The 24,542-nt window shown below is 44.6% G+C and overlaps 1 protein-coding gene and 1 long non-coding RNA gene across 5 annotated transcripts in view; one reads left to right on the top strand and one right to left on the bottom strand.

Annotated features, from left to right (window-relative positions):
- Positions 1-24,542, top strand: part of Ets65A (DNA-binding protein D-ETS-3) — a 32,089-nt gene that overhangs the window by 5,205 nt on the left and 2,342 nt on the right. For 2 of the 4 annotated variants that reach the window (XM_015187719.2, XM_033383129.1), the window contains exons 3-9: positions 14-402; positions 2,954-3,160; positions 13,932-13,982; positions 16,280-16,339; positions 17,909-17,956; positions 21,958-22,147; positions 24,276-24,484. In XM_015187719.2, coding sequence (XP_015043205.2) covers positions 14-402; positions 2,954-3,160; positions 13,932-13,982; positions 16,280-16,339; positions 17,909-17,956; positions 21,958-22,147; positions 24,276-24,484 — 1,154 coding nt within the window. Of the gene's footprint in view, positions 1-13; positions 403-2,953; positions 3,161-12,721; positions 13,783-13,931; positions 13,983-16,279; positions 16,340-17,908; positions 17,957-21,957; positions 22,148-24,275; positions 24,485-24,542 lie in introns of those variants that run through there. The other 2 variants (XM_033383130.1, XM_002135046.3) reach the window with 2 other exon arrangements.
- Positions 3,133-7,463, bottom strand: LOC117184629 (uncharacterized). The gene is made up of 3 exons (XR_004470038.1): positions 7,366-7,463; positions 3,431-3,567; positions 3,133-3,357 (listed from the first exon to the last, which is right to left on the bottom strand). It is a non-coding gene; the product is annotated as an uncharacterized lncRNA (long non-coding RNA).

Genomic DNA, 24,542 nt, shown 5'->3' with positions numbered 1-24,542 from the left:
TTCACATCCACAGCGACATTTACTCCAGCCAGCGCCTGACAGACAGCCTCGACACCCTGCCCGTTCAGACCGGGAATGGAGCTGGCAATTGCCTGGGTTTGCCGCACAATCACGGCCCTGGTGTCGGTGTGGGCGTCGGCGTTGGTGTGGGCGTGGCCGGAGTGCTCAACTACAATGCGGTGACTAGCAGTACGGCCGGAGTGAGCAGCAGTGTGCAGCGCCATCGTCTGGATACATTGCAGCCACCCGCTGGGTGTTCGCCCGCCGGCACACAGCATGGCGTCATCACGTCCAGTGCTGGCCAGGTCACATCCGGCACTTTGGATGCGGTTAGTGCGGCACCGGCATTGCCGTCGCTAACGGCGTCCAGCACATCCCATGTGGAGCACAAAGTCCGAGCAGGTAAGGAACGAGCAGATGATGACGATATAAATCCGCCGAGGATCAGCCGTTGAAACACATTCTCCATTCGACCCAAGTCCACCCACCAACCCACTGACCTTCTCGCAATTGTCTAGCACAAAAATGTCAACGAAATGGCGGAAAAACAAATCCTGCGCTTCCGGTCAAAGGGAAAACGAATCCCCAAGTGGCAAAAGGACGAAAATGAACTGCCGAAAATGTTGTGCCACAAAAGTGGCAAATTTCGCGTATTTATTTAAACACATCCAAACAGCATATGTGCCATACCCACCGCCACACCGCCACACCTCCTCTCCTTCTCACGAACCTCCTCCGCTAGTTCAGGCCAAACGAATATGTCCGAGCCCCGTTACATTTAATGGCCAAAACAATGGCCAAAAACCGCGACCAGCCATGTACATAATTCCGCTTGTTCTACCAACAACTGGAAAAATGAAACAACAAACACACCAAAAAAAAAAATATTCCACAAAAAATTTAAATTGAATTATCCATATAAACGTTGAGGTCTTTTGGGGTCTCGCTTCTATTCTCGCTCTTGGGGTTTATTTTTTTTTCGGTTACATATTTATCAATTTAAGCCGGCTGGGCGGATGTGGCTTATAATGTGGCCCTTGGTCGGTGGCTGTTGGCCTGTTCTGTTCTGGCCTGCTGCTGCTGTCCGCGACCAGGTTTTGATAGAACCATCAAAACTGAACAATTTCATCGCGTGCTTGGCAGGAGTTTGTTATGCCTTGAAAGTCCCAGTCAAGCGCTGTCCATGTCCATTTATTTCTATAAGAAAGTTTCTTTTTTGGCAAATTTATGCCCTGGCTATGGCTCTTGTTTTCTTTTTGCTTCGGTTTCAATTAGACAAGACTGACAAGGCCTCCGAGTTGTCGGTGGTTCTTTTTGCTGAGGGACAAGTTGTTTGTTTGACTGCAAAATGCTGTACATTTTAAATGTTGTCTTATTATATCACAGACTTTAAGATGATTTTCCTTTCCTTATCGTTGTGTGTAAGCCCTGTAGACAAGTTCTGACTTTTCTCATCGCAAATGGAAGACACAAAATGGCCGCCAACTCATTTTCCTCCCATCTCATTCCGAAGCGCTCAAGCAAATATGAAATGAATCCTTTTCAGCTTCTGCCCCCACGGCCCCATCTCTTTCTTCTCTGGTCTCCCTGTCTCCTCTGACTCTGATGCTGTCAACTGTAGCTGAGTTTTTGCCGCTGCCTTTGGCATGAAAAGATTTTTTCATGCGTAACTCATTATTTTTTGTGCTGAACAGAAAAGACGTTTGGCTCACAAAAGCGCATAAAAAATAATTACACTTGCCAGCCAACACAAGGCAAAGATATAAGTACATATACATACAAAGACGATTATATAACAGTCAGATATGAAAAACGTTATATAAAAAAAAACCACATGGATACATTCCATTAGAAAGACTTCTTAAATGTTTACCCATTCTAATTTAAACATTTTTGGATCAAACGTTGAACTAAATGCTAAAATATACTTTTGGAGAAAATTTTCTGAAAAACGAAGAGCAGACAAAGATGGGAAATCTTAGACCATGAAAATGTGGATTCCTGTAGTAGTGATTATGATCCATATCATCTTCCTCAATATCTACAAATTGGGAAATAGCATTTTGGAAATAGCCTTTAAATATATACATAGATCTTCTGTGACTACATTCGCTGATATAATCTTGGACATTTTCTCATTGAATTGTTACTTTCTCTTAGTTTAAAACAGTCAGTTTGGTTAAACGAAAATCCAGTATAACGTGAGACTTACTACTATATAATAGCGAAGGATGCTCACATACTCAGATCCCTAAACATTTCCCCCATCCCGCTCAGAAGCTGCAATTATGACACAGTCCATTTCCAGACAGCTCTCATGGGAGAACATCGTCCTCTCATGATACCCATCATCTTCATGGCTATCATTATCATAGACTCGTATCACATCCGGCTTGACATTTCAATTGAAAGCGTTGCAAATTTCTCTTGGTATTTTTTGTTGTTCGTTGTTCGTTGGCTGCTGGCTTATTGTTGTTTACATCAAACAAAGATTTACGGCAATTAAACATCTCTCGATTGGATGGTGTCCTCTGGCTTCTGCCTGGCGACTGGTCTGTGAAGTGACAACCCTCGCGATTATGTCCTTTGCGGTTCACAGGATCTGTCAGCGAGTCAGAGGCGACGGTGAGGGAGAGGGTGCGCTGGTTCGTGTCGAGCGACGTTGCGTGACGCTGGGGCACCACCCATGTTGTGACTGCAGGGGGAGGGAGATAGAAATGGAAACCATAATTCGGGCAATAAATAAACCAGTCGCTAGTTCTGATGACAATTATCTATGCCGAGATTTATGATTTTTTCCCAGCTTCCACTTCTATTGCTTGGCATACGAGAGTATTTTTACTTTTTTCCATTCACTTCCGTGGCAAAAGGCGAAGCGTGCCGTGCTGAGTGTGCAAATTTTCGCTGCCTGGCAATTAAAGTATCCTTTTGTTTGCTTCTTTGCTTCTTGCAGATAAATCCTCGCTGGACTGCGCCACAACATCCTCGCACTCCGCCGTGCCCTCGTCCTCGTCCGCCTCCAGCGACCAGCATCAGCAGCAGCAGGGCAGGCACAGCGGAAGTAAGAGCAGCAGCAGCAGCGCCGGTGGTGCAGGAGGAGGAGGCGGTGTCGGTGTCGGTGTTGGAGGAACAACAGCAGGAGCAGGCAGCTCGGCACTGTGTAAGTTTCAACTTTGTGACTATGTCAAAAATGTCCTTTGAGCTTTAGTGACAGCTTTCAGTCAGGACAGCAACCTGAAGTCTCATTGTTCACCCAGAAGAGGGCGCTGATGTGCTCTGTCCTGGGGGGGAGGGGGTGGCATGTCCTTGACGAGCACATTTAATTTTCCAGGGGGTGGTTTGGTGGAAAATTGTCCACTGTGTAGAGGAGAAAAGTTCTAAAAGGTTATTCTGAAAGCTAAGGAAGTAGTACTTCATGGCATGTCCTTACTATATTTTTGAACGTTTTCATAGATACGTTCTAAGAAGAATTTCGATAATTAACTCCTTATCATTGTGATATCTTAGTTGCCGAAAACATTGCACAATCCAACACATGAACGGAGGTAAAGATTATGTATAGAGAAGCTGCAATAAAACTCGGAACCAGCTTTATATATATATATATTTATATATAGAAAATCAATCAAAATATGGCTAAAACATGAAGAGTGGCACTAAAGAGGCAACTACCGAAGCTAGTCGTAATACCTCGAGGGTTCATCTTGCGGCCAACCTGGTAGAAATGGGAGATTTCTCGAGGTATTACTCCACGGTTAGCTTCGGTAGTTGACTTTTTAGTGCCACTCTTCATGTTTAAAGGACCCTCGCAAGGATGCTCTATTGATTTTTGCATTAAATTGTATGGCCTAGAATAAGAAAGTGAGTGCCAGACCATAATATCACCTTCTCGTCAAAAAATGTTCCTCTTGACGAAAGTCATGAAAATAAAAGTTATATCCGAAAAAGTCAGCCACTCAGAGTTCCAGGTCAGACAATAAAAGAATTGTGAAAATATGAGCTACATATCTTCATTCATATCTATCAACACTTGGGACTAATTATCTTATTTGCAAGAGCTTCCCATTATAGTTCTCCCGATCCATCTGCACATCCATGAGAACCAGTGCTGATATCTCAATTGCTCACTTGACTTAATGCCTTAAGCCTGACTAATGCGCGTAATCTGGGATACGAACCATTGCCCTGGTCCCTCTGGGAACTGAATTTGAGTCTATTGACAGTGGGAAAGTTGGCAAACAAAAGCCTGGACGGCCTTCTGTTAATGTTCATTGTCCAGGCCGACTGTAAACATACAAAACGCAACAGTCACAACATTCCCTCTCGGAGTCTCTCCGTCAGGCTGACTCTCTGTCTATCTGTGACTGCCCCCGTTGATAATTTGACTCTTAAGTGCTCTTCAGCGGTAATCCTATTAAAGCGTGTTAGTCACACGCTCACACAAACACACTTCACAGGGAACGTGAAGTGAAGTGTGTGCGGCCAGGACGAGGACAACCCCCGAGCGCATCCAGACATTCTGGCTACCAGTCGTCGAGCAGCGCTCGAGGGATGGCCAACGAGCAACAATGAGGCTAATCGACAGATCATAAAATGATCAAAATGTTATGTGAAGCGCATTAGGGCGCACGCGTCCTTGACAGCGTGGTAGATACAACAGATAGGAGAGGAGTTCCCTGGATGGGACTCAATTGGATTGGATTGGATTGGCTTGGATGTGTGTGGGATTCCCTTCTTGCACGGACAATTGAGCGGTTAGGTGTGCATAATGAGAAAGGGTAGGGTGGAGAACGGGAGCATGATATCGCTAACATCCATGATTGAGTGAGTAACAATTGATAGAATTTATTGTTTATTATATGTATGATGGGATAGATTTATGCTCGTTGATTGCGTGTTTAATTATATGGATGGAACACATGTAACTGATTGATTTATACTCATAGAAGAACTCAATAATTGGTTAGTGTGGTTATAGAAGATTAAAGAGACTTGCACACAAAGAGAAAGTTCGAGCTGTTATCTTAGCCAAGCCAGGCCTTTCTCTAATTCTCAAATAATTAAAATGTTTTCCCTCTATATATTTAAGTATATTTCTCAGGAGCGGGTCTCCCTTTCTGCTTTTATATTACACTCCTTTCTCTGCCATTTTTTAATTATATTTTAAATTCTGTAATCATATTTCTGATGTCTATCATCATCTGTCGTTTGTTTATTCGCTATGGTTGCTCGCACACACACACACACACTCGTAATGCTCGACGGTAATCGTAATCACATAATCTGGACGCCATCCCACGCCTCTCCATCAAAACGCGCAGCGGGTGGCACACCCCCTTTGGCCACCCACAAGTAAGCGCCACATTGTGTCTCTCAGCCTCCCTCCGTGTCGCTCTCTGTCTCTCTCTCTCTCTCCCTCTTTCTCCACGTTGCCCAGTCGCTGTCTCGTGCTGTTGCCCAGTTTCGGTCTCTATCTGACGCCGTATGTTTCGCTCACTTCAAATTTAATTCCTGATTTCATTTGCGCACAGTTTATTCTTCGTTTCGTTTTTTCACCCGTAATTGTTTCAGGCTGTGAAAATAAATTGAAAATGCTGCTGTGCCAACTGGCGCCGGGTCCGTAGCGATGCCGGGGCCGTGCCGCACTGAGCCGGGGCCAAAGGACGGTGAAGTCCTTTTTGACAGCTTCGCGGGCTGACGCTTACGCTTAAATTTATTCGCTCATATTTATTAATATGGCAAGCGAAAAAAGAAGAATACATGAATATAAAGAAAAAGCGAACTTGGCCAACTTTCTGGTGCTGGAAAAACTCCGTTTCCCAGGGTTTCCCTGGCTCATGTCCGCTCATGTGCGAGTGTGTGTATACGCGAGCCTATTGATGTCCAAATATTTTTATTCATGGCCCTTTTCGCGGTTCACTTAACTGCCGATTCCAGTCATTACCACCCTTTGAGATTCAAGCACGAGTCGGTCATAAATCACGTCATTGTTGGCCCAACCCCTGAGGACCAGCACTAGCGTCGTCACCGCCTTTCGATGACGGCAACAAGCTGGAAAATATACAATATTTTTTGCTAATTTAGTTTTTCAGTCCAAGCATTGATTTCGCACTGATAGACAAACAAATTTGCCTGCGCGAACAAAAGCGCAAAAACTTTACAAAAATAATTAAAAAACGCGGTGCACAAGTCTAATAGAAAACTGTCAGCGAGTGCAACAGGTCGGCTTCCGCCTTCGAAGGCCTCGCTTTTTTGTTTGTGATTTATGCCGCTGGAAATGACCCGCTTCCGACATGAAATATAAAAAAAAAAAACAAATAACGAAAAAAAATCAGAGAAAATATATAGGAAAAATAGGAAAATACAAGCGGGAGAGAAAGGTAAAAGAAAATAGAAAAGCTGCGGCGCACTTGAAAGTTTTAGAAGAAGGAAGGGGGAGCACCTCCAGAGAGCAGCCTTTACACGGCGGAAACGCAGCGCACCCAGAGCCGGAGGTGACTGTGTCGAAGCGTCTCCGGTCTCGGTGTGGGGCCAAAAAGCGAACTGCAATTTAGTTGTCAATTGAATTTATGAGCTTGTTGAATTTATGGCCACTATGGCACTGCACTACACTACTCTCCACGGCTTGCCGTTGCTCGGACGTTTTATCTCAAGTGACACAACTCACGTGAGAGGAGGCCGTGGGAGAACCCTTGACCCGCCGACCCTCTAGAGTCAATCTGCGTTATCAATTGACAGCGAGGGTCGCTCGGAGTCGAACCGCAGTAATTTATAGCCCTATACAGAGGCACGAGAACCATATAGACCTCTACATCTACCTCTACCGCCGCCGCCACCGCCACCACCACCCCTTTTGCGATGGCAGTTTGTATGTTAATTGTTTGTTTGCTGTTTGTTGTCATTGGCTCTTAAGTGGCGCGGGGTGGAGATGTGGTTAAGGGGTGTGCACCCCACGGAGGGAATGCCGTGTGAATATGCTAGCTTTCAGTTTATAAAAGAATCACACAAAAAAACAAGAACCAAATGTAAACGAGCTCTCCTGCAATTATCTCCGAAAGTCAAACGTTGGTAATCGGAGTCGTCGTCGGAGTTCAGGCAGGACACGCACCATGAACCCTGCACCCGTGGCACCCGTGGCACTCGTGCCACCCTTCCACTGCTTCTGCTGTTTATCAATCGCGCAATTATTGCTTGTATTGTTCAGATAGACATAGGCAGCCACGAGGACACTTTCAATATGTTTCTGTGAGAATTCCCTTCCTTCTCACCCTCACCCTCCCTCTCCCCCTCTCACGCTTTTTGCCTATTTGTTCATGTCCGTAATTTGTTTTTATTACAATTTTCACTTTCATTTCGTGGGCTTACCTTTTTTCTGTGGTTCTTTGTGGTTAGGGATTGTTTGATTTGGCGTGTTCCCTTTATTTGTGTGAATTCAAAGTTGACATTGTTCTTATTTTTGTGGGAACAAGTTTCAGGGAGTCATCTAGATCTGTTGGCATTGATAAGGAAGGTGTAATAGGTGTCGACAAAGGGGCGGAGGAGCAGTAGAGAGAGGTAGAGGACCAGATCAGGGAAAGCTTATGGAAAGTTAATGCTACGTACATGATAATTATTGAGAGACTTGATGTAATATCTTTAGATAAGATAGAAGAAAAGATCAGAAGCATCGATGAATCATATCATCAGAATTATAGATGTGATCCTAAGAATATAGAAGGGAAAAAGTATGAAACAAAAAACTATTTCACTTTTTTAAAGATGTTTTTTTAGAGAATAATATAGAAAAGAAAAAGTAAACACATGTCAATGGGTTTTTGTGACTGTAAATTGTTTGCACACCGATTTTTATCAGTAAGAACAGCAGTTTGGTCAATTTGTGTGTGTGTTATAGTTAACAATGCCATGAACGAATAAAGAAAGAAACATGCGTAACATTAGAGCAGAAATAACAGGCAAACGAGTCCAAAAAGATAACGAAAGTATGCGTGTGAGCATGTCGCAGAAGCGTGAATCTCAGTCACAAGAGCCACGAGATGAACGAAATCAACATCGACATTTGGAGCGATTACAAGCGCGCCGGTACGTAATTGACACTCACAGAGAAAATGGCAGATAACGCCAAAAAGTTCATTCAGCATTATCATCCGCTTGGTTTTTCGTCTCGCTTTCGAGTACGAGCGTAACAGTGAATATTCCGCTTATCCGAAGTGCTTATTGGTGCTACTTATGGATAAAGAATTAACATTAGTTAGAAAAACATTAGTCAGATGGTATGTATTGTGCACCAGAAAAAGTTCAAAACCTGAAATTGAGACGCCATGAGAACCATCGAATGGTTTTCTCATTACCACGGATCCAATTCACAATTCCTCACATTCAATTTATGCTACTAAATAACATTGTTCGGAGCCACAAAAATAGTTTATAATACTGCGAAAAAAATCAGCATATTGCTATAGACAGATATTTGATCAGAATAAATATAAAAAATGGTTGAGTCTCCTTATATCTGGCTATAGAAGAGCTTCCAGAAATCGAAGAACTTCAACAAAAGACTAAATAGATTCTTTTGCCTCGAGGTTTTCCCACACATCCTGCCATTCCATAGTTCACCTCCCTCCAAAATCTATTACCCATCCTTTCAATGGTATCCTTCTGTTGCCGCTTCCTTAACCCTCTCATCACATACTCCACAAAAACTTTCACAGCTGCCAATTTCGAGTTGATTTATGCCCCACCGTTGCCGCCCATTTGATTAGCAAATATTGAACCAGGCTTGGGCTATGCTCGAACAGAAATTTGTGTATTGTATTTTTATTATTTTTATGGCGATTATAACAATACGCATTTTGGCAATAACAAAATGCACAGCCCAAAGGCCGCAGGCAAAATGAGCAATCTTTGAAGGAGGCGGAGGTGGAGGAGGAGTGGCAGTGTGGCGGAGTGGCAGAGCATTAAAGACCCGCAACGAGGAGCTGCCCCGGGTGACTCTTGGCCTGTCATGCCTCGCCGGACCCGTGGGCCACGTGCCGCGTCAGCAGCGACTTCGACTCCGTCGCGTGTTACATCATTCATACGTCATTAATGGCCACGTGTCCGACTTCCAGTTGTTGTTATTGTAGGCTGGGCCATTTCGGTGTTGCACATATACTCGTGCTCGTGTAGTGTCTCCGTAGACAAGACGCATACTAGATATTAGCAGCCTGGACCCCCCCCCCACCCACTCCCCCACTCTCTAGCCTTGAGAAAACAAATCGCAGCGTTGATTGCGTTTCTTATTAACTGCTCGGTGGTTCAGTGGCTCAGTGGTTGGACTCAGACCCGGACAATATGCTCCCTGTCTTGGCCATAGTTCTGTGATTCAGTGATTCACTGCCGTGGTGTCGTCATGTTTGTCTTGACGCTCCGCTGAATATTTTGGCTGCACACACAACACAAATGGACAGGCCTTGATGCATTGATTGTGTAGATGTGGTCCTGTCACTGAAGCAGCAGAAGGACGATGCGAGAGCTGTTCCAAAGACAGATGAATGAATGAATGTTTGTGGCTTAAAGTCAACTTAAAACACTTCACTTGCGGGCGTGTCGGGTGGGCAGAAGAATGGTCGTGGGCGTGGGCATAGGCGTAGTCGTAGGCGTAAACGGAGGCGTTGTAACCACAGCTTTTTGGGGGCGACGGAAATGTTACGGCGTCGCAAAATGGCGGAAATCGCACAACAAAAGAAATTAATTTAAAGTTTTTTCGCCCAAAAGCGTGCAAATGAAATTACATAATGAATGCAATTAAAATGTTAAGCGTAGCTAAGACACAGAGGCAGAGGGAGAACTTTATCCAGAGGAAAGCTTTCCCTTTTGGCCCAGTCCACGTCCAGCGGGCCACAGGCAAACATTTTGAGCCAAGTGAAACTTGGTTTTCCTCTGGCGGAGAACAGCAAATTGCTATTTAGCCATTTTAGATGCCATTAGCAGGGGCTCACACATACACACACATAGACATACAAGCATACACACTCTTTGAGAGCTTATGATGGCAAGAGGTTGTTGTGGGAGGTGGGGGAAAGAGAGAGAGAGAGAGAGACGAGACGAGACCTCACTTTTGCCTTCCAGCTACGTTTATTAAATAACTGCGTGTCAAAGCAACTCACAAACTAACACACACACACACACACACAGATACACGAACTAGCACACACACACACTGATACACACATAAATTAAAAGTTTCCTCGAGTTGAGCTAAACTTTTTACTTTGTTTGTATGTGGATGGATTGCATGAATGCGTGGGTGAAAAGCGAAATTTGTTTTTAACTAAAACCAAAATGCGAGTGCAGGCCAAGCCACAGCTACATACATACATAAGTGTGGAAAAACTCGACTGTTTGGTACCTATTTTGATTGTATGTATGAAAATTGTTTTTTGGCGATCCAGATAATACAGACCAGAACGAAATTTTTTTGCTTTCGATGCTTTCGACGAGTGTTATCATATTCTAAGGCTGGGTTGGACACGGCAAAACTATACAATGTTCACCCTGTACTGCGTTAATGTTAACATATTTTTCGTGGGCAATTTCATTGGGAATGTGTACTCGGTGATGGAAATACTTTAAAGTTCATACAAGAATAAAGCTTTGTGGAATTTTATGGAATAAAATTATGAAATTTACACTTTATTCAACCATTTTATGCCCTCAAGCCAAACATTTTTAACGTTCTCTGTTAACTGATTCCGATTTGATTAAAATAAAAAAAAAAATTAAATTTAATCATTTAGGAAAACAAAATAAATTGAAATGATTGTTTATTCCTAAAATACGACCAACAGAAGTACATTTACCAAAATTTCTCTCTAAAATATTTAATAGAATGCTAGGGAAACTTTACAAAAACCAATTTATTCTTCTTCAGGTGTTTATAATATTTTCCAGACGGCAATCTCCTCTACAGGGTAATCTCCTCTATAGGGTATAGAAAACCCATAGTTAGGGAAAACATGCCCCACACACACACAAACACACACACAGCAACAACGGGAAAAGAAGAAAACTAGTAAAGCTTTTCGTTTATGTGTGAGGAACTACAATTTGTTCGTTGACGCCTATGAATTAGCCCATGCCACCTACAAGGAGGGGGACACCATACCACACCATACCATACCAGCACACAAAGACAGCGCCTCACTTGGCCAGCGGCAAGAGGCAGAGAAAACAGAGAGGCAAAAACAATTTCAATGGGGAATTCAAAAATTAATTAAGCCAGCCAGCCAGCCCCAAAAGGCAGCTGTGTAGATGGTTGGGTGTCTTTGAGTGAGTGAAGGTTGGTGTGGGTGTCTGTCCTACGTGTGTTTGTGTGTATGCGTGTCTATCATTTTCTGTAGACTGCTTCTAGGGGCATGACGACAAGGCGCGCTGCTACAAAGGCATGAGGCAGGCAGCGCCACAATTGCACTTGAGCAGCTGCAGCGCTGTCAGCGTAGACGCCAACGCATGTGCACCTCCGCTTCCCACCCTTTCTAGCCTTTCTCCACCTTTCACTCTTTCCCCTACAACAGTCAAAGCCTTTCACAATCAACTATTGTTGATTTCTCCTGCAAATCCTTGAAGCTCCAACTTCTCGCGCATTGTTTTTGCCATACTCCTCACTGCCCCTCAAAGCCAGCACCACCTTCCTCCCGTCCTATTCCCGGCACCACCTTTCCCTATCCTCAGCCCACTCTTTTTGGGGGGGGTGGGGATGGGGAACATGCTGCACGGGGGAGGAGCTGGGGGTGTTGTAGGCGAACGACGAAACGGTAATATCCTTGTGTTTGGTGGAAGGAAAAAGGAAGTGGATAATACATCCGTCCTTGTTGCTTCGTGTCACCCACTAAAAAGGCGATGCCACTTCTGAAGCTCTGCCACGAGCGGCGGCAGCGCCTATCCATTGAGTGGCCGCGCGCAAAAGAGACGGGCATAGTGTGTGTGAAGAGAGAGTGACAGAGAGAAAGATGGTGGCAGTGTCAGAGGCAGTCAACTCCCAAACCAGCGGCCTGTGGCTTGTTTTTAGTCAAGTGGAAACGGTAACCTCCTACAATAAACCCAGAGAGACAGAGAGACAGAGAGAGAGAGAGAGAGAGAGTGAGAGATAGACAGAGACAGAGACAGAAAGAGGTAGCCTGAGAGAGAGCTTTTGTCCTGGCGTAATACAAAAATATAAAACTATATATTCATTTCTGAGTGTAAGCCATATAGATCGCTGGAAATGCTGCTTTTGATGAGGACATACTCGAACAATTAGAACCCAATGTTTGGGCTTCTCTAAGCTCCGACTCCAACGTCCTTTCCCCCTCCATTGTGGAGCTCTCCATTTGCAGAAAGCTCTCGTCTCGCAGAGAAAGCTTTCGAGAGCGGAGGACTCCGTGGATAGGCCACACCTTGTCTCGATGCTGATTGGTGATTCGAGTCGAGAACGAAACGGAACCAGAGGGTGGATGTACTTTTGGTGTGGATTAAAACCCTAAGTATATCCTGGGGCGCAACAAAGGACAACACCAGCAGCAGCAGCGATGCCAAACAGAGCCAGCAACATGCCCAACCCAACCCGAGCCAGCGAGCCAGCCAGCCAGACAGATAGATACATACAAAGGAGCGAACCACCACCCACCAAAGTACTGCCCAACCAGCCACCAGCCACCCCCACTATGGCATGTGGCATGTGGAAGCAGGCATTAGAGAAGCTTTGGGGGTTGGTCGATGGGCAGAGGCGAAGGCAGAGGCAACGGCTACGTCAACGTCAGCGACAGCGACAGCGACAACGACGGTGGCCTGGGCAGGATATGCGCGATTTGACGACGGAATGAAATCAATTGTTACGCTGCCGTGCCACAGATCGGACGCAATCCGGTGTCACTGCTTAAGCTCAATACCCGAACATATACCCGTAGACCAGAAGCCAGAAGCATCCTTTCTTAGCCAAAGTGATTTACGCGATTTTGTGGGCCTACACACAGACACAAGCGCACGCACACTTGCAAAGAAATACTGGGCAAAAAACACACACACAGAGCACACACACAGCACACACACACATTCAAACACACACATACCAACAGCCATTGACACATATAAATCAGTTGGACACGCGAACGGCAGGGAAGGGTCCAGAAGTGCATTGGAAAGTTCGAGCGGAAGTCGAGGTGTCCGGTAAACGGTAACCGGTTCCGATCGTCACTTTTCCCGTTCCCGTTCCTTTTCCTGTTCCGCTGCGCGTCGGCTCGCTGCTCGTTTGCGGTATTGCCTTTTTTTTAAATAAATTCAATTGTGGACAACACTTGGAGACGCCTCTCCGTCACCGTTACCGTCACCGTCACCGTCTCTCGCTCTGCCTCTGCCTCCGTGTTATTAGTTTCCGGACTCCGGCGACCAATTTACCGCTTGCCAAAAAACAACAACAGCTGAACAAAAAAAACGAAAAGGAAAGACAAAGAGCAATTGTAATTTGAATTTGAAATTCCAACTAATTGTTCGGCACCGAAACGGAAAACGGAAAAAGGAAAACGGATTGGAGACCGACACCTACCTGCCTGCGAGTATATCCCGAAGCGAGCGAAGCAACGTTTTTGTGCAGCACCGACGGCGGTTGCCCCGCTGCCACAATGCTGGACATCAAGTCCTCCGCTGATTACTTGTCACGCTCCACGGGAGGCTTCAGCAATTTCTCAATGCTCTTCGCAGGTGAGTGGGCAATGTGTGAGCCAACACGACCGTCGGCCGCGGTCCTGACCAATGCCGCATGGAATCCAAGTAAATAAATTAATGCCTTAGCTTCTTAAGACCTACTAGTACCCGTACTCTGCCGTCGGCTAATGCTTCTTGACGCCATCTTTCTATGTACAAGATACAGTGAAGAGAATTCGAATGCGTACTCAAAATATATTCTCTTTCTGTTGCAGATTCCTCCTACAAATCGTCGTGGGGTTCCCACAGTTCGACCCAATCGCAAGGTGAGTGTTCAGTGAATATATAGTTTAAAATAATATCAATTGAGTGAAGATATGGATGGTAATTGGAGAACACACATTATGGTGAACACAGCTAAAAGTGATTGGAATGAAAGTAAGACTTCAAAACACCTTAGATCAATCTTGAGGGAAATGTAATCCTTACATTTGAATCATTAACTTTTGATTACCTAAATAACTTTGGAGGGCACCTTAGAAATTGATTATGGTTAAATCAAAACCATATTTGATGGCATTTTTGAATTGCTTTTCAATTGCAAAAGATTAAGGAGCTTGCACAGAACCCAACTTGTTTTCAGAATCATAAAGTTCTCTCTTCTTGGTATTCAGCCTCTCAAAGCCACAAATGCTTTATAAAAATGATAAAAAGTATTTCATTTGACTGCTCCACACTTGTCAAAAAACTTGATTCCCTTCTATCTTCATCTTACTACTACTACTACTTCATCTACTTTTCATATAAATGTTTTCGGTTTCCGCTCAATATAAATCCTACGAGCCTGCTGTAAATTCTCAAACAAAACTTGAATAATTCCCAAAGTTTCAATGATCACAAATTGGCATCAAATAAACTCAAAAAGTTCTGCTCCAAGCCCAAAATTATAGCAAATTATGCCTCAAAACCGAAGACATCAAATGAAGGCACTCAAAAAACCCATAAGCTAACATTAAATATGCAAAACACACACGACTACAGGCCCACAGGCCCAAGGAGATGGAAATTCACACGAATGAAGGACGCAGGACCCGGGGACCAGTGAAGCATGCAAAATGTGTGCCCTGATAGATGTATTGAAGCAAATCAACAAGCATCAATAGAATATTGACAGACGGACAGACAGTTGGCTGGGGTGGGGGGTTCTGGTACTGGTTCTGGTTCTGTGGCTGGCTATGATGTATAGATAAAACACTGAAAAAGGTGACGACTACACGTGTTTGTGGGGTTGCGAGGCATTGAAGCGAGCAGAGGGGTTAGGTTAAGCGGCAAAAGGATCGCTTATTAGGCTAGTTATGGCCAATGCTAATTGAAATTATATTGTCCTTTGACACCCACTCCATGGGCTATAGCCCGGAGGCATTTTAAATCTGGAAATTTATGAAATTTTCTACACACACACACAGTCACAGGCAAGAGAATAGACACAAATTTCAGCTTGGCTGAACGCATTTAGGTGTTGGCCATTGATGGCATCAAAATTGTGCACAGCTAAAGTTTGTTCACAACTCCAGCAATCCAGCCACTGCCACCACCCCGCCAATCTAACAGAACAGAAGAGAACCGAACTGAACTGAACCTCACTCAACTCCACTCAGGCACAACCCCACTAGAACCACCAGAGCAAGCCCACTCTCCACCCACTAGTGATGGTCTGGGTCTGGGTCTGGGCTGCTGCAATCGGTCGTCTTTTGTGCTCTTCGCAGTTGAGTGGCCACACAAAGCGCAAAACCAAAAAATGTCATATGAAAAGTTGTCGTTTTTTAAGAACAATAAGTGACAACGAAAACAACAACAGCGGGCGGTGCTGAACCACCCAGAAAATCTTCTCCTGTGCCCTCTACTGCCTCTACCGCCTCTACTGCCGGCGGCTTTAATTTCGTATGAAGCGTGAAGTTTGCCACAAGTTGAACGCGCCGAGATTGTAAATTGTAAATTGAATTGCCAGCGGCATTGTTTTCGCTCTCTGCAATCATATTCCATTAAAATGAAAGATCCCACAGCGTTCAGCGTTCAGTGTTCAGTGTTCATCGTTGCTCATGTCACAGTTGTCGCCCAGGACAACGCCTTGGGCGGCTCTGCGGCTCTGCGGCTCGGCTCCGTTCCGTTCCTTCGATTTGACGAGTTCTTTGATGGCATTGCTGAGATAATGTTTGTTTTGCGGTTGAGTTGATGATTGCCTTTGATTGTTCAACTGAGAGTGTTAACTGACAGCTCGGTTAAGTCCTAATGATTAGAATATACTCGTTTATTATTAAAGTATATGTAAACTGTGAGGTCTCCTCCTCCGCCTGCATCCTTTTTTGGTAAGCGTTCTGAGCTCTATGAGTGCATGTCTCTGATTGATCGGAAGATCTGCTGCTACGACCCTTAGTAGTTGTATACCAAGGCATACCACAGAGGACCATCCTTGGCAGACTATTATACATATGTCCTTGTAGGCTGCCCAGATCGTAATCTTGTTCTCCGAGCTAAGAAACTAATCAACATTTCCTTCAGTATTTTGTACTTAACTTTCTTTAAAACACATTTTATTTCAATATTCTTTTTATCTCCCTTTTAGGCTACAGTTCCAATGCCTTGAGCATCAAACATGATCCGCACTCGCAACTACGGCAACCTGGTGAGTACCTCGCACACACATAAACATGTACATATACATATGTACATATTATGCCACTCCTGGCTCTCGTCTCTCTATTAAAAATGCCCGTGTGTATGGGAGATCCTTCAGATCACGTGCCGCATTGTTTAGCCTAACATTAAACATAAACACGCAGGCAAAAAATTGTATATTAAACAAATTTGAAACGAAACTCTGTTTGCCAACACTAATAAAGTTTCGGCATTGTATCGGACGCACGCTGCAAGTGCCACTTGAGTTTTGGGTTTTTGAGTTCCGTCCCTTCCGATACGAATGCCGCCACTCACTCACTCACTCACACACTCACTCACTCATTCACTTTGGGATGCAGTCCATCCAAGAGTCCTAGAAAGCAGCTTTCCTCCCTTACGGTTTAAAATTCACTTCGAATATTTCACACTGAAACCCAACTGAAAACGAGCCGAAACCGAACCGAACCGAAACTGAAACAGAAATCGAGCAAATACTGTCGCAAAATCAAACCTTAAATACGCCACTTGAGCACTGGAAATGGTAATGGAAACAAAAGTGCCGTGCCGAGCCGAGCCGATCCGATCCAATCCGAGCAGTTGAATTGAAGCGTAATGGAAACAATTGAAAATACCATAAAGGATTCTCAATTAGAAGACTGTGGAGGGGGGAGGGCGAGGGCGAGAGCGAGGGACGGAGACCCAGACGCACTTGGCCAGGCTTTTGTTGCTGTCAAAAATTGACGGCCGTGGATGAATAAGACGCGTGCCAGGCAGGCAGCCAGCCAGCCAGCCAGTCAGTCCCAGAATACCGGAATACCGGAATAGGGGGCAGTTTTTTCGGGACATTAAAGAACTGTTGAGAGAACAATACAATGCCATGTTCGAATGAGGCTGAGAAACTGTTTGCGAAACAATGGCTAGAACGAGCAGAGCGACGTGGAGACGGATACGGTGACTCCTGGCTGGCTAGATGATGCGAATTATGGACAATTGTGTCGTATGTTGAGTAGTGTGTCTGGTCCTGGTCTCCGTCTCCGTCTCCGTTTCGGTCTCGGTCTCGGGCTATGTTTCGCTGCAATCAGGGCTTGCATTGAGACAGAGTAACCTTTCTCCTGTAACCCCCGTGAAGGGGGGGCAGGGGGTAAAAATCTGGGCTTTTGCATGCAGGAAACGCGCGCCGGATAATAAGTGAAATGGATATTTTGAGTGTGAGTGAGTCGCTCTCTGAGTGTAGATGTGAGTGTTGGTGTATGAGTGCACTCGACAAATGCGCACAAATGAAGCATCTGCATGCACATATACATATACACATGTATATGTGTGTCTACGTATACATATACTCATATATCCCGTGTATATATACTCGTATTCTACAGTTTCCTAGTAATGCATTTCATTTCATCAACGGAAACTAAAACTTGCCATTGCTTTGCCTTTTCCATTCCTTTCCTTTCCTTTTCTATAAAAATGTTTCCCGTTTACGATGCCGTTTTCAAGGCGGCACCCTTCATTAAAAAATATTTGCATAAAAGACTTCGACTAATGCCACGCTTTCTGTTGCAACCCTCTCCCACAGATCCATATCAAATGTTCGGACCCACCAGCAGCAGGCTGGCCAGCTCAGGTGAGTGGAACAATCAGAAAAGCATAAAGATGCAGGTGCTGCGATTAGTTTTCCAATTGCGTGGGCCACGTGACTAAGCCATGGGCTCGGGCTCTCTAGTTCGGGTTCGGTCCTTTGGCCTGGCCTGGCCTGGCCTGGCCTGGCCTGGCCTAGGACTCTCCCCAATCTCTTTTGGTGTGGAAGTGGAACCCCAAAACACTTACGGACTCTGGCTGCATTTCATTATCATATCAATTTCTGGCTGAGATTCGACTCGACTTAGTCATTGCCCGGACGACGACCCTAACAAATTAACCCATTGCATGCGAGCTTAACCCTTCGCTGCTCTGACTTTTGGGGTGCAGTTTTCTAATTTATGCGAAAGGTGTTTTCGTAAATTTATTACATCAGTGTGTGCCAGAGGAGAGATTGTGTGTGTGTATGGCTGTGTCCGTGTCTGTATGGGCGTGTCTCGGCAATTGTTTTTTGCAGCTTTTGGCCTTTTGTTTCATTCATTCCTTGGGAATTGGAAAGTGTCTGAACTCTGGGCACGCGCCCTGCTGTTAAACGCCATGAAAATCCATTAAAAAGTGATGCAAGCGAAGTCAAAGGGGTATTCAAAAGTGGGCGTGTTCTTAATATAAAATTTGATAAATCGGTCAATGGATGTGTAAGCCTTTTTCTCACAGCCTCAGAGATTAATGACCGTGAGATTGAAAATTAAAGAACTATGTATGTACATATAGCCGAAACTTTTATTGGATCCTGTTTAATGAAGTCTCTGTGAAGAAGAGAGGGAGAAAACTCGTATTACACAAAGTATCCTATAAATAATCCCTGGAGCCTGAGAGTTTAGTGGGCATGACATCGAGTTAATGCTTCTAGAACACTTTCACAAAATAAATCCAAATTATTATTGAATTGTATTAAATTCTGTGCACATTTTAGCTGAATTTTCCGCACAAATGAAAGTCAATTGCAGAGGTTTTTCATAGTCTCTCTGACCAGCGTTGGGGGTAAAATCAATAACTCCTATTGATCCTGCGCTGGGGCAAGCTTTTGACGCCGCCATTATTGTTGCATGAGCTCCACCCACCGCAACCCCCAGCCTGCCACGGCCCCATGCCATCCCCGCCCCGCCCCAGGGCACCATCGAAACATGGCGCTTCAACGGAATTAGCATAAAAACCCAGACGCCCAACATTTTCCGGCGCGACATTTACACGAATCGGGCTCTGCCTTTGCCTGTGCCTATGCCTGTGCCTGTGTCTGTACCTCTGCCTCTAGCTCTCTTTCTCTCTGGCTTTGGGCTTCTTTAGACTTCTCTTTCGACTGTTTGTTGTGCGGTTTAGCCCGTTGCCAAGAGTTGGCTCTAAACTTCAACTTGAAGTTGAACGCAAAAGCTCACTGAGATACAAACACACACATACACAGAGAGAGAGAGGGAAAAAGGATAGAAACTAACACATACACACACATGCATTGCGCTTTCGCTTTTTGGGTGGCAAAAATGCTGTTTTTGATTAATTATGGCTTCCTCTCGACACGGAACCGCTTTGTTAGCCAAGTCCGGTCACCGCCGCTGCAAGCTGGTCAAACACTTGACATGCCACACTTATTTGCATGTGTGTGTGTGCCTTTCCAGCTGCAAGTTGCATGCAACCACAAAACTGATAAAAAAAAACAAAAAAAAAAACGAACCAAGAGTCGCTGCATAATTAAATGAGCCAAGACAAGAAACTAAAAAAATGTCCTTAATTATGTAAAAATAGGGACTCCCAGCAGCCTCACATCAAAGCCCTGGCCGCGCTAATTACTTCCGGTTTTAGTCATTTTTTTCGTTGGGATTTATTAAATTAACATATTTTTTGTAGTCAAAGGTTTAACCTTAGCGCCTTTCAAGTGAAATTAGTTAACTCCTTGGGGATACTCCTGAGCAAGCAATCGACGAGGTGTGGCTTTATCTTGGCCTCTGGCACATTTTTGCACAGGGATCAGCATTCCTGATCACTGAGCTGTATCAATAGACGAATCGATACTGACTATCAAAGTTAAAGCAGCCGCACATAAAATGTATTAAAAAAATGCAGTAAAATGAAATGGTTTTCTCATCGTCCAGGTTCCCTTTTATAGGATATATATTGGAGATACAAATCTTAAAACTTAAAGGTAGCCCGCTATAGCTCACACACCCAACCAATTCTCTCCTTAACTCTTAAAGTTGCATTTTTGCCCTCCTATGTGGGATTTTTTAACTGTTTCAATTACCTTGAACCGAGCTTCAGTGCATTGTACAATCCTACGATTAGCCCTTACATTTTTGAATGAATATAAACTTCCGATATTTTTGTTCCTTGAAAACCAAGGCTAATTTTCTTCCACTACTTGAAAGCTTTCAATATAAACTTGTCAAAGTGATAACTAAGTGAATTCATTTCACAATAAACGTAAGAATACGAATTCATTAAGTCTGCAAGTCTGAGGACTTTGGATTTTGTACAGGATCGCTTTAAAAAAGTGCGAGAGATGTTGCGGGCTACCCTGGTGTATGTACATATGTATATCGATCATGAAATGACTTCTGAATGGGCTTTTGTTCATGTGTTTAAAGTTAATAGCGTGTCAATTGCCTGCCCAGCCCCAACTTTTTCGGCGTTTCTTCTGTCTAGCCACGCCCTCGCTCTATCTCTTTCTGTGTGTGAGTGTGTCTTCTGCCCAGCCCAAGGACAATTATCATTCATCATCGTCATCGTTGGTAAATCGCCGTGTTGGCACTTAACACATTCACTTGGCCATGATTTGCAATTAACGCAATATTCATGACGTTCTCACACATGAGCAGCGCTAAGCCACCACCAAAGTCGCACATTTCCCACACCCACCGCCCCACAGCTGCCTCAAGTTTTCCAAGCCACCCCCCACTGGCTCGTCCTTCTCCCGTGCACGGAGTGCGGTGTGGTGTCCTTTTTTTGTGCCCGAGCCTTTTGTCTGACAGCAAACAGAGAAGAGAAAGGAGAGAGACTACATTTGGTGGCCCGTTGTCGTGGCAGGGCCTGGGCTTCTTCCACGGCCTAATTGCCAAATGATTAAGCGATTTATGATGTCTGCGTCGAATGCGTAGCGAATCCCGCTCACAATACACAATCATAATTCTGTAAATGTTTTAGCACGCACAATGCCAAAGTTCAAAGGCGGATTGGAGTAGGAATTTTTGATTTTCTTGGCTTGGGCGTGGGATGAGAAAGCCCAAAAGTCAGAGGGCAAATGGGGAACTATGGTTCATGAAGTGGGGGGCGAATACATATTGCTGGGCTAATATTCAGTGACGCAATAACCAAAAAAGTTGGGATTTATTTATACAGTTTATTCCTTTATTCCGTTATTCCTTCTCCATATCCAGGGTTCGTGAAGGAGGAATACCTCTCTAGTGGTACTCTCTGTTGGAGAGAGCTGTAGTGGGTGGCTTTCTCAGTCATAGATCAGCTGAAATTATATGTATGCTTGACTCTGACAAATTTCCAGTGAAAGTGCAAGACAGAACATCTATTTTTATGCCCCAAGAGTGGGAGGGGGGAGACGGGGGAGAAGCATTCCCAACTTCCATTACACTTACATGCAATGCCATTTCCGTTGCGCTACACTTCTCCTGCAACAATTTGAGGCAGCCGTCATAGATTGCCCCCGCCAAGAGCAGAGACCAGCATGGAATGGAGTCACAGTTATTTATCGAATTGCCAAGAGGGGATCCTACAGCGGGGGGCTTCTTTGGGGCAAGCAATCCGTACAGGAAATGCTTTATGGGGCTTTTGCATGCCACAAAATGCTTACATTTTGGCCACATCCCCTGCCAGCCGCCGCAGCAGTAGTTAATTTAAGCCCGAAACGCCAAAAGGATATGCTCTTTTGATGGACATTTAGCCAGGCTTACAGAGACCGACATTAAATGTCTCTATACCGTATATATATGTATATGTATATATAATATTGTGCTATAACTCACTTCTCACTCTCCAATCTTTTAGGCTCCGGACAGATACAATTATGGCAATTCCTGCTCGAGCTGCTGTCGGACTCGAACAACGCCAGCTGCATCACCTGGGAGGGCACCAACGGGGAGTTCAAGCTCACAGATCCCGATGAGGTGGCCCGTCGCTGGGGCGAGCGCAAGTCCAAGCCGAACATGAACTACGACAAACTGAGTCGCGCCTTGAGGTGAGCTATATCCTACATACATACATTCATATATGTAATTGTATCTATACTATACTCGTATCTGTATCTGTGCTATTTCGGGGTGGTTTCTGCCCCTGTGCACTCAAGTGCTCCCTAATTAGTCGATATCTGTGGCATTCGCATCATCAAAATGCGAGCATGTGTGCAATTTGGTGCTCGGCTCATCAGTAAATGATTTGTCCCGTCAATGATTAGCCTCTTTGATGACAAAATATCCAGAAAAATAACCAAAAAATAAACCATATATACTCGTACAATAAGTAAATAAAGAAAGCATGGCGCAATCCAAAAGCTGACCATCGTTTAGCCCACTTGATTGTGTGGGCGTGCCTTGGTCCTAGGCAGAGATTCAATCATAAATTGCTCGGGAATGTAATCAAAAATCCAATAAAATGAAAATCCAATTGCCGAACCCTCTAATTCGATTTCGCATTCCCTATTTCTACGTTCAGTTTTTTTTTATTTTCTTTCCTAAATTATGTTACGAACAGATGACAGCAGCATATGCACCAACAACTATTTGTGCAACGGTCAATTTGTTGAGCAAACATGGCCCCAAGAGTAAAAGTATAGTTGGCCTAATCCCTGGGCAGGACAGCGAGAACACCGGGGAGAGGCGAACCCTTTTAGGCCAGCTCCTTGAAACTGTCACTTGCAATCAAACGGCCAACGAGGGCCAATGATGCGAATTCGAGTGGAAAAATCCTGGCAGCCAATTTGCAACACGCTCTCCCACACACATGTAAATAAAGATGTAAAAAGGCGAGAAATCCTTGCCAGAGAATCCTTTTTGATGTGATGTGCAGGAAGCCTCAACATGTCTGTTCCTTTTGCACATTTCAACTCAATTGAACAATTGAACACGAGCGAGAGACATCATCATCGTTGGCTTTCATGTTTACACAGAAATGCGAGCGCAGCAAAGTTTGCTACGTGTGCGTGTGAGTGTGTGTGTGTGTGGGTGTGGGTGTGGGTGGATGCATGGCTGTGAGTGTACACATGTACATACATACATATGTGGATGGATGGGTGTGTAAATTAACACCCACACACACACACACACACACACTGAGAAAGAGCTAGACAACAAGGACAAGTGCTTTAATGCTTCATTTGACATGTTTATTCACAGCCAGCTGCCCTTTTGTGTGGCCAATCCTCGAAATGGGTTTACTTTAATCCTTTTTCTTCCTTTACTTGTCCTTTATCTCTGTCTCTGCCTCTGCCACTGCCACTGCTCTCCCTCTCTCTCCCTCCTCCTTGATTGTGCGCCTTTGTCCCTGTCATCAGTCTATTGATTGGCTTTGATTGTTTGTGCAAAGAGCAGTCGCCGTCGCAGTGGCATTTTCTCTCCTTTTTCGATTTTTTCCTGCATTTTTCGCCCAGCTTTTGTTTTTAATGGTTTTAATTTATGGACGTAATTGGCATAATTTATGCCCAGAGCAGAGACAGAGACAAAAAGCGAACGAACAGAACTGCACGCATTATGCCAATTTGCATTGATGCATTGAAATGTTTGCCAGTGCGCTCCTTTGTAATTTATTTGCCTGATTTTTTTTTCCTCTTCGCTGCAGCGGAAGTTGCGGACATTTTAAAGCGCAGCAGCAAACGAACAAAAGGATGTGCGAAATGTCCTTTCAAATGAGCTTTAATGTGCCTGAAACCTTGCCATCAGCCATGGTTTATAATGGATTGCCAACTTAATGAAAAGAAATCACAGCCAACCCCTCGAATGCAAACAAATTTCGTTGCTATTTCTTGGACGCCCACACAATATATGTTCTCGTATTCCCCCCGTCAGAAAGCAGAAATTTCTATTTGAGCTTGTGCACAAGGCGTTGCCATTTAATTGCCGAGCGAGATAGAGGGAGAGATAGAGTGTCTGGGGAGCGGCACTAAAATCGCTTAATGTCAGCAAATTAACTTAAAACGCATAAAGCGAGCATTATTTTGTAATTATTTATTGTCCATCTGTGGGGGGCGACCATGACCATGTCCATGGACTTGGCTTTTGTTTGTTTTTCCCACATTCCGATCAGCTGCTGACTCGGAGGGTTGCCTGGCAAATACTAACATAGATTCATCCCCCATTCCTCCATCTTTGCAGATATTATTACGACAAGAACATCATGACCAAGGTGCACGGCAAGCGGTATGCGTACAAATTCGATTTCCAAGGCCTGGCAGCTGCCACACAGCCTGCGGCCAGCGATCCCACCTACAAGTATCAGAGCGACTTGTTCATGACACCATATCATCACAGCGCCAAGCTCAGCTCGTTCATGAGTCCCCACCATGGCATGACCTCGTCATCGGGTAAGCATCTCTATACTGCCAGCTGGAGATTCTCAAATCCCAAGCCGTATCCCAATTC

The sequence above is a fragment of the Drosophila pseudoobscura genome, chromosome X, assembly GCF_009870125.1.
Source record: "Drosophila pseudoobscura strain MV-25-SWS-2005 chromosome X, UCI_Dpse_MV25, whole genome shotgun sequence".
In the NCBI taxonomy this organism is placed as follows: Eukaryota; Metazoa; Arthropoda; class Insecta; order Diptera; family Drosophilidae; genus Drosophila; species Drosophila pseudoobscura.
The sequence above is the reverse complement of the archived record's forward strand: the minus strand, read 5'-3'. Positions and strand labels throughout refer to the sequence as shown.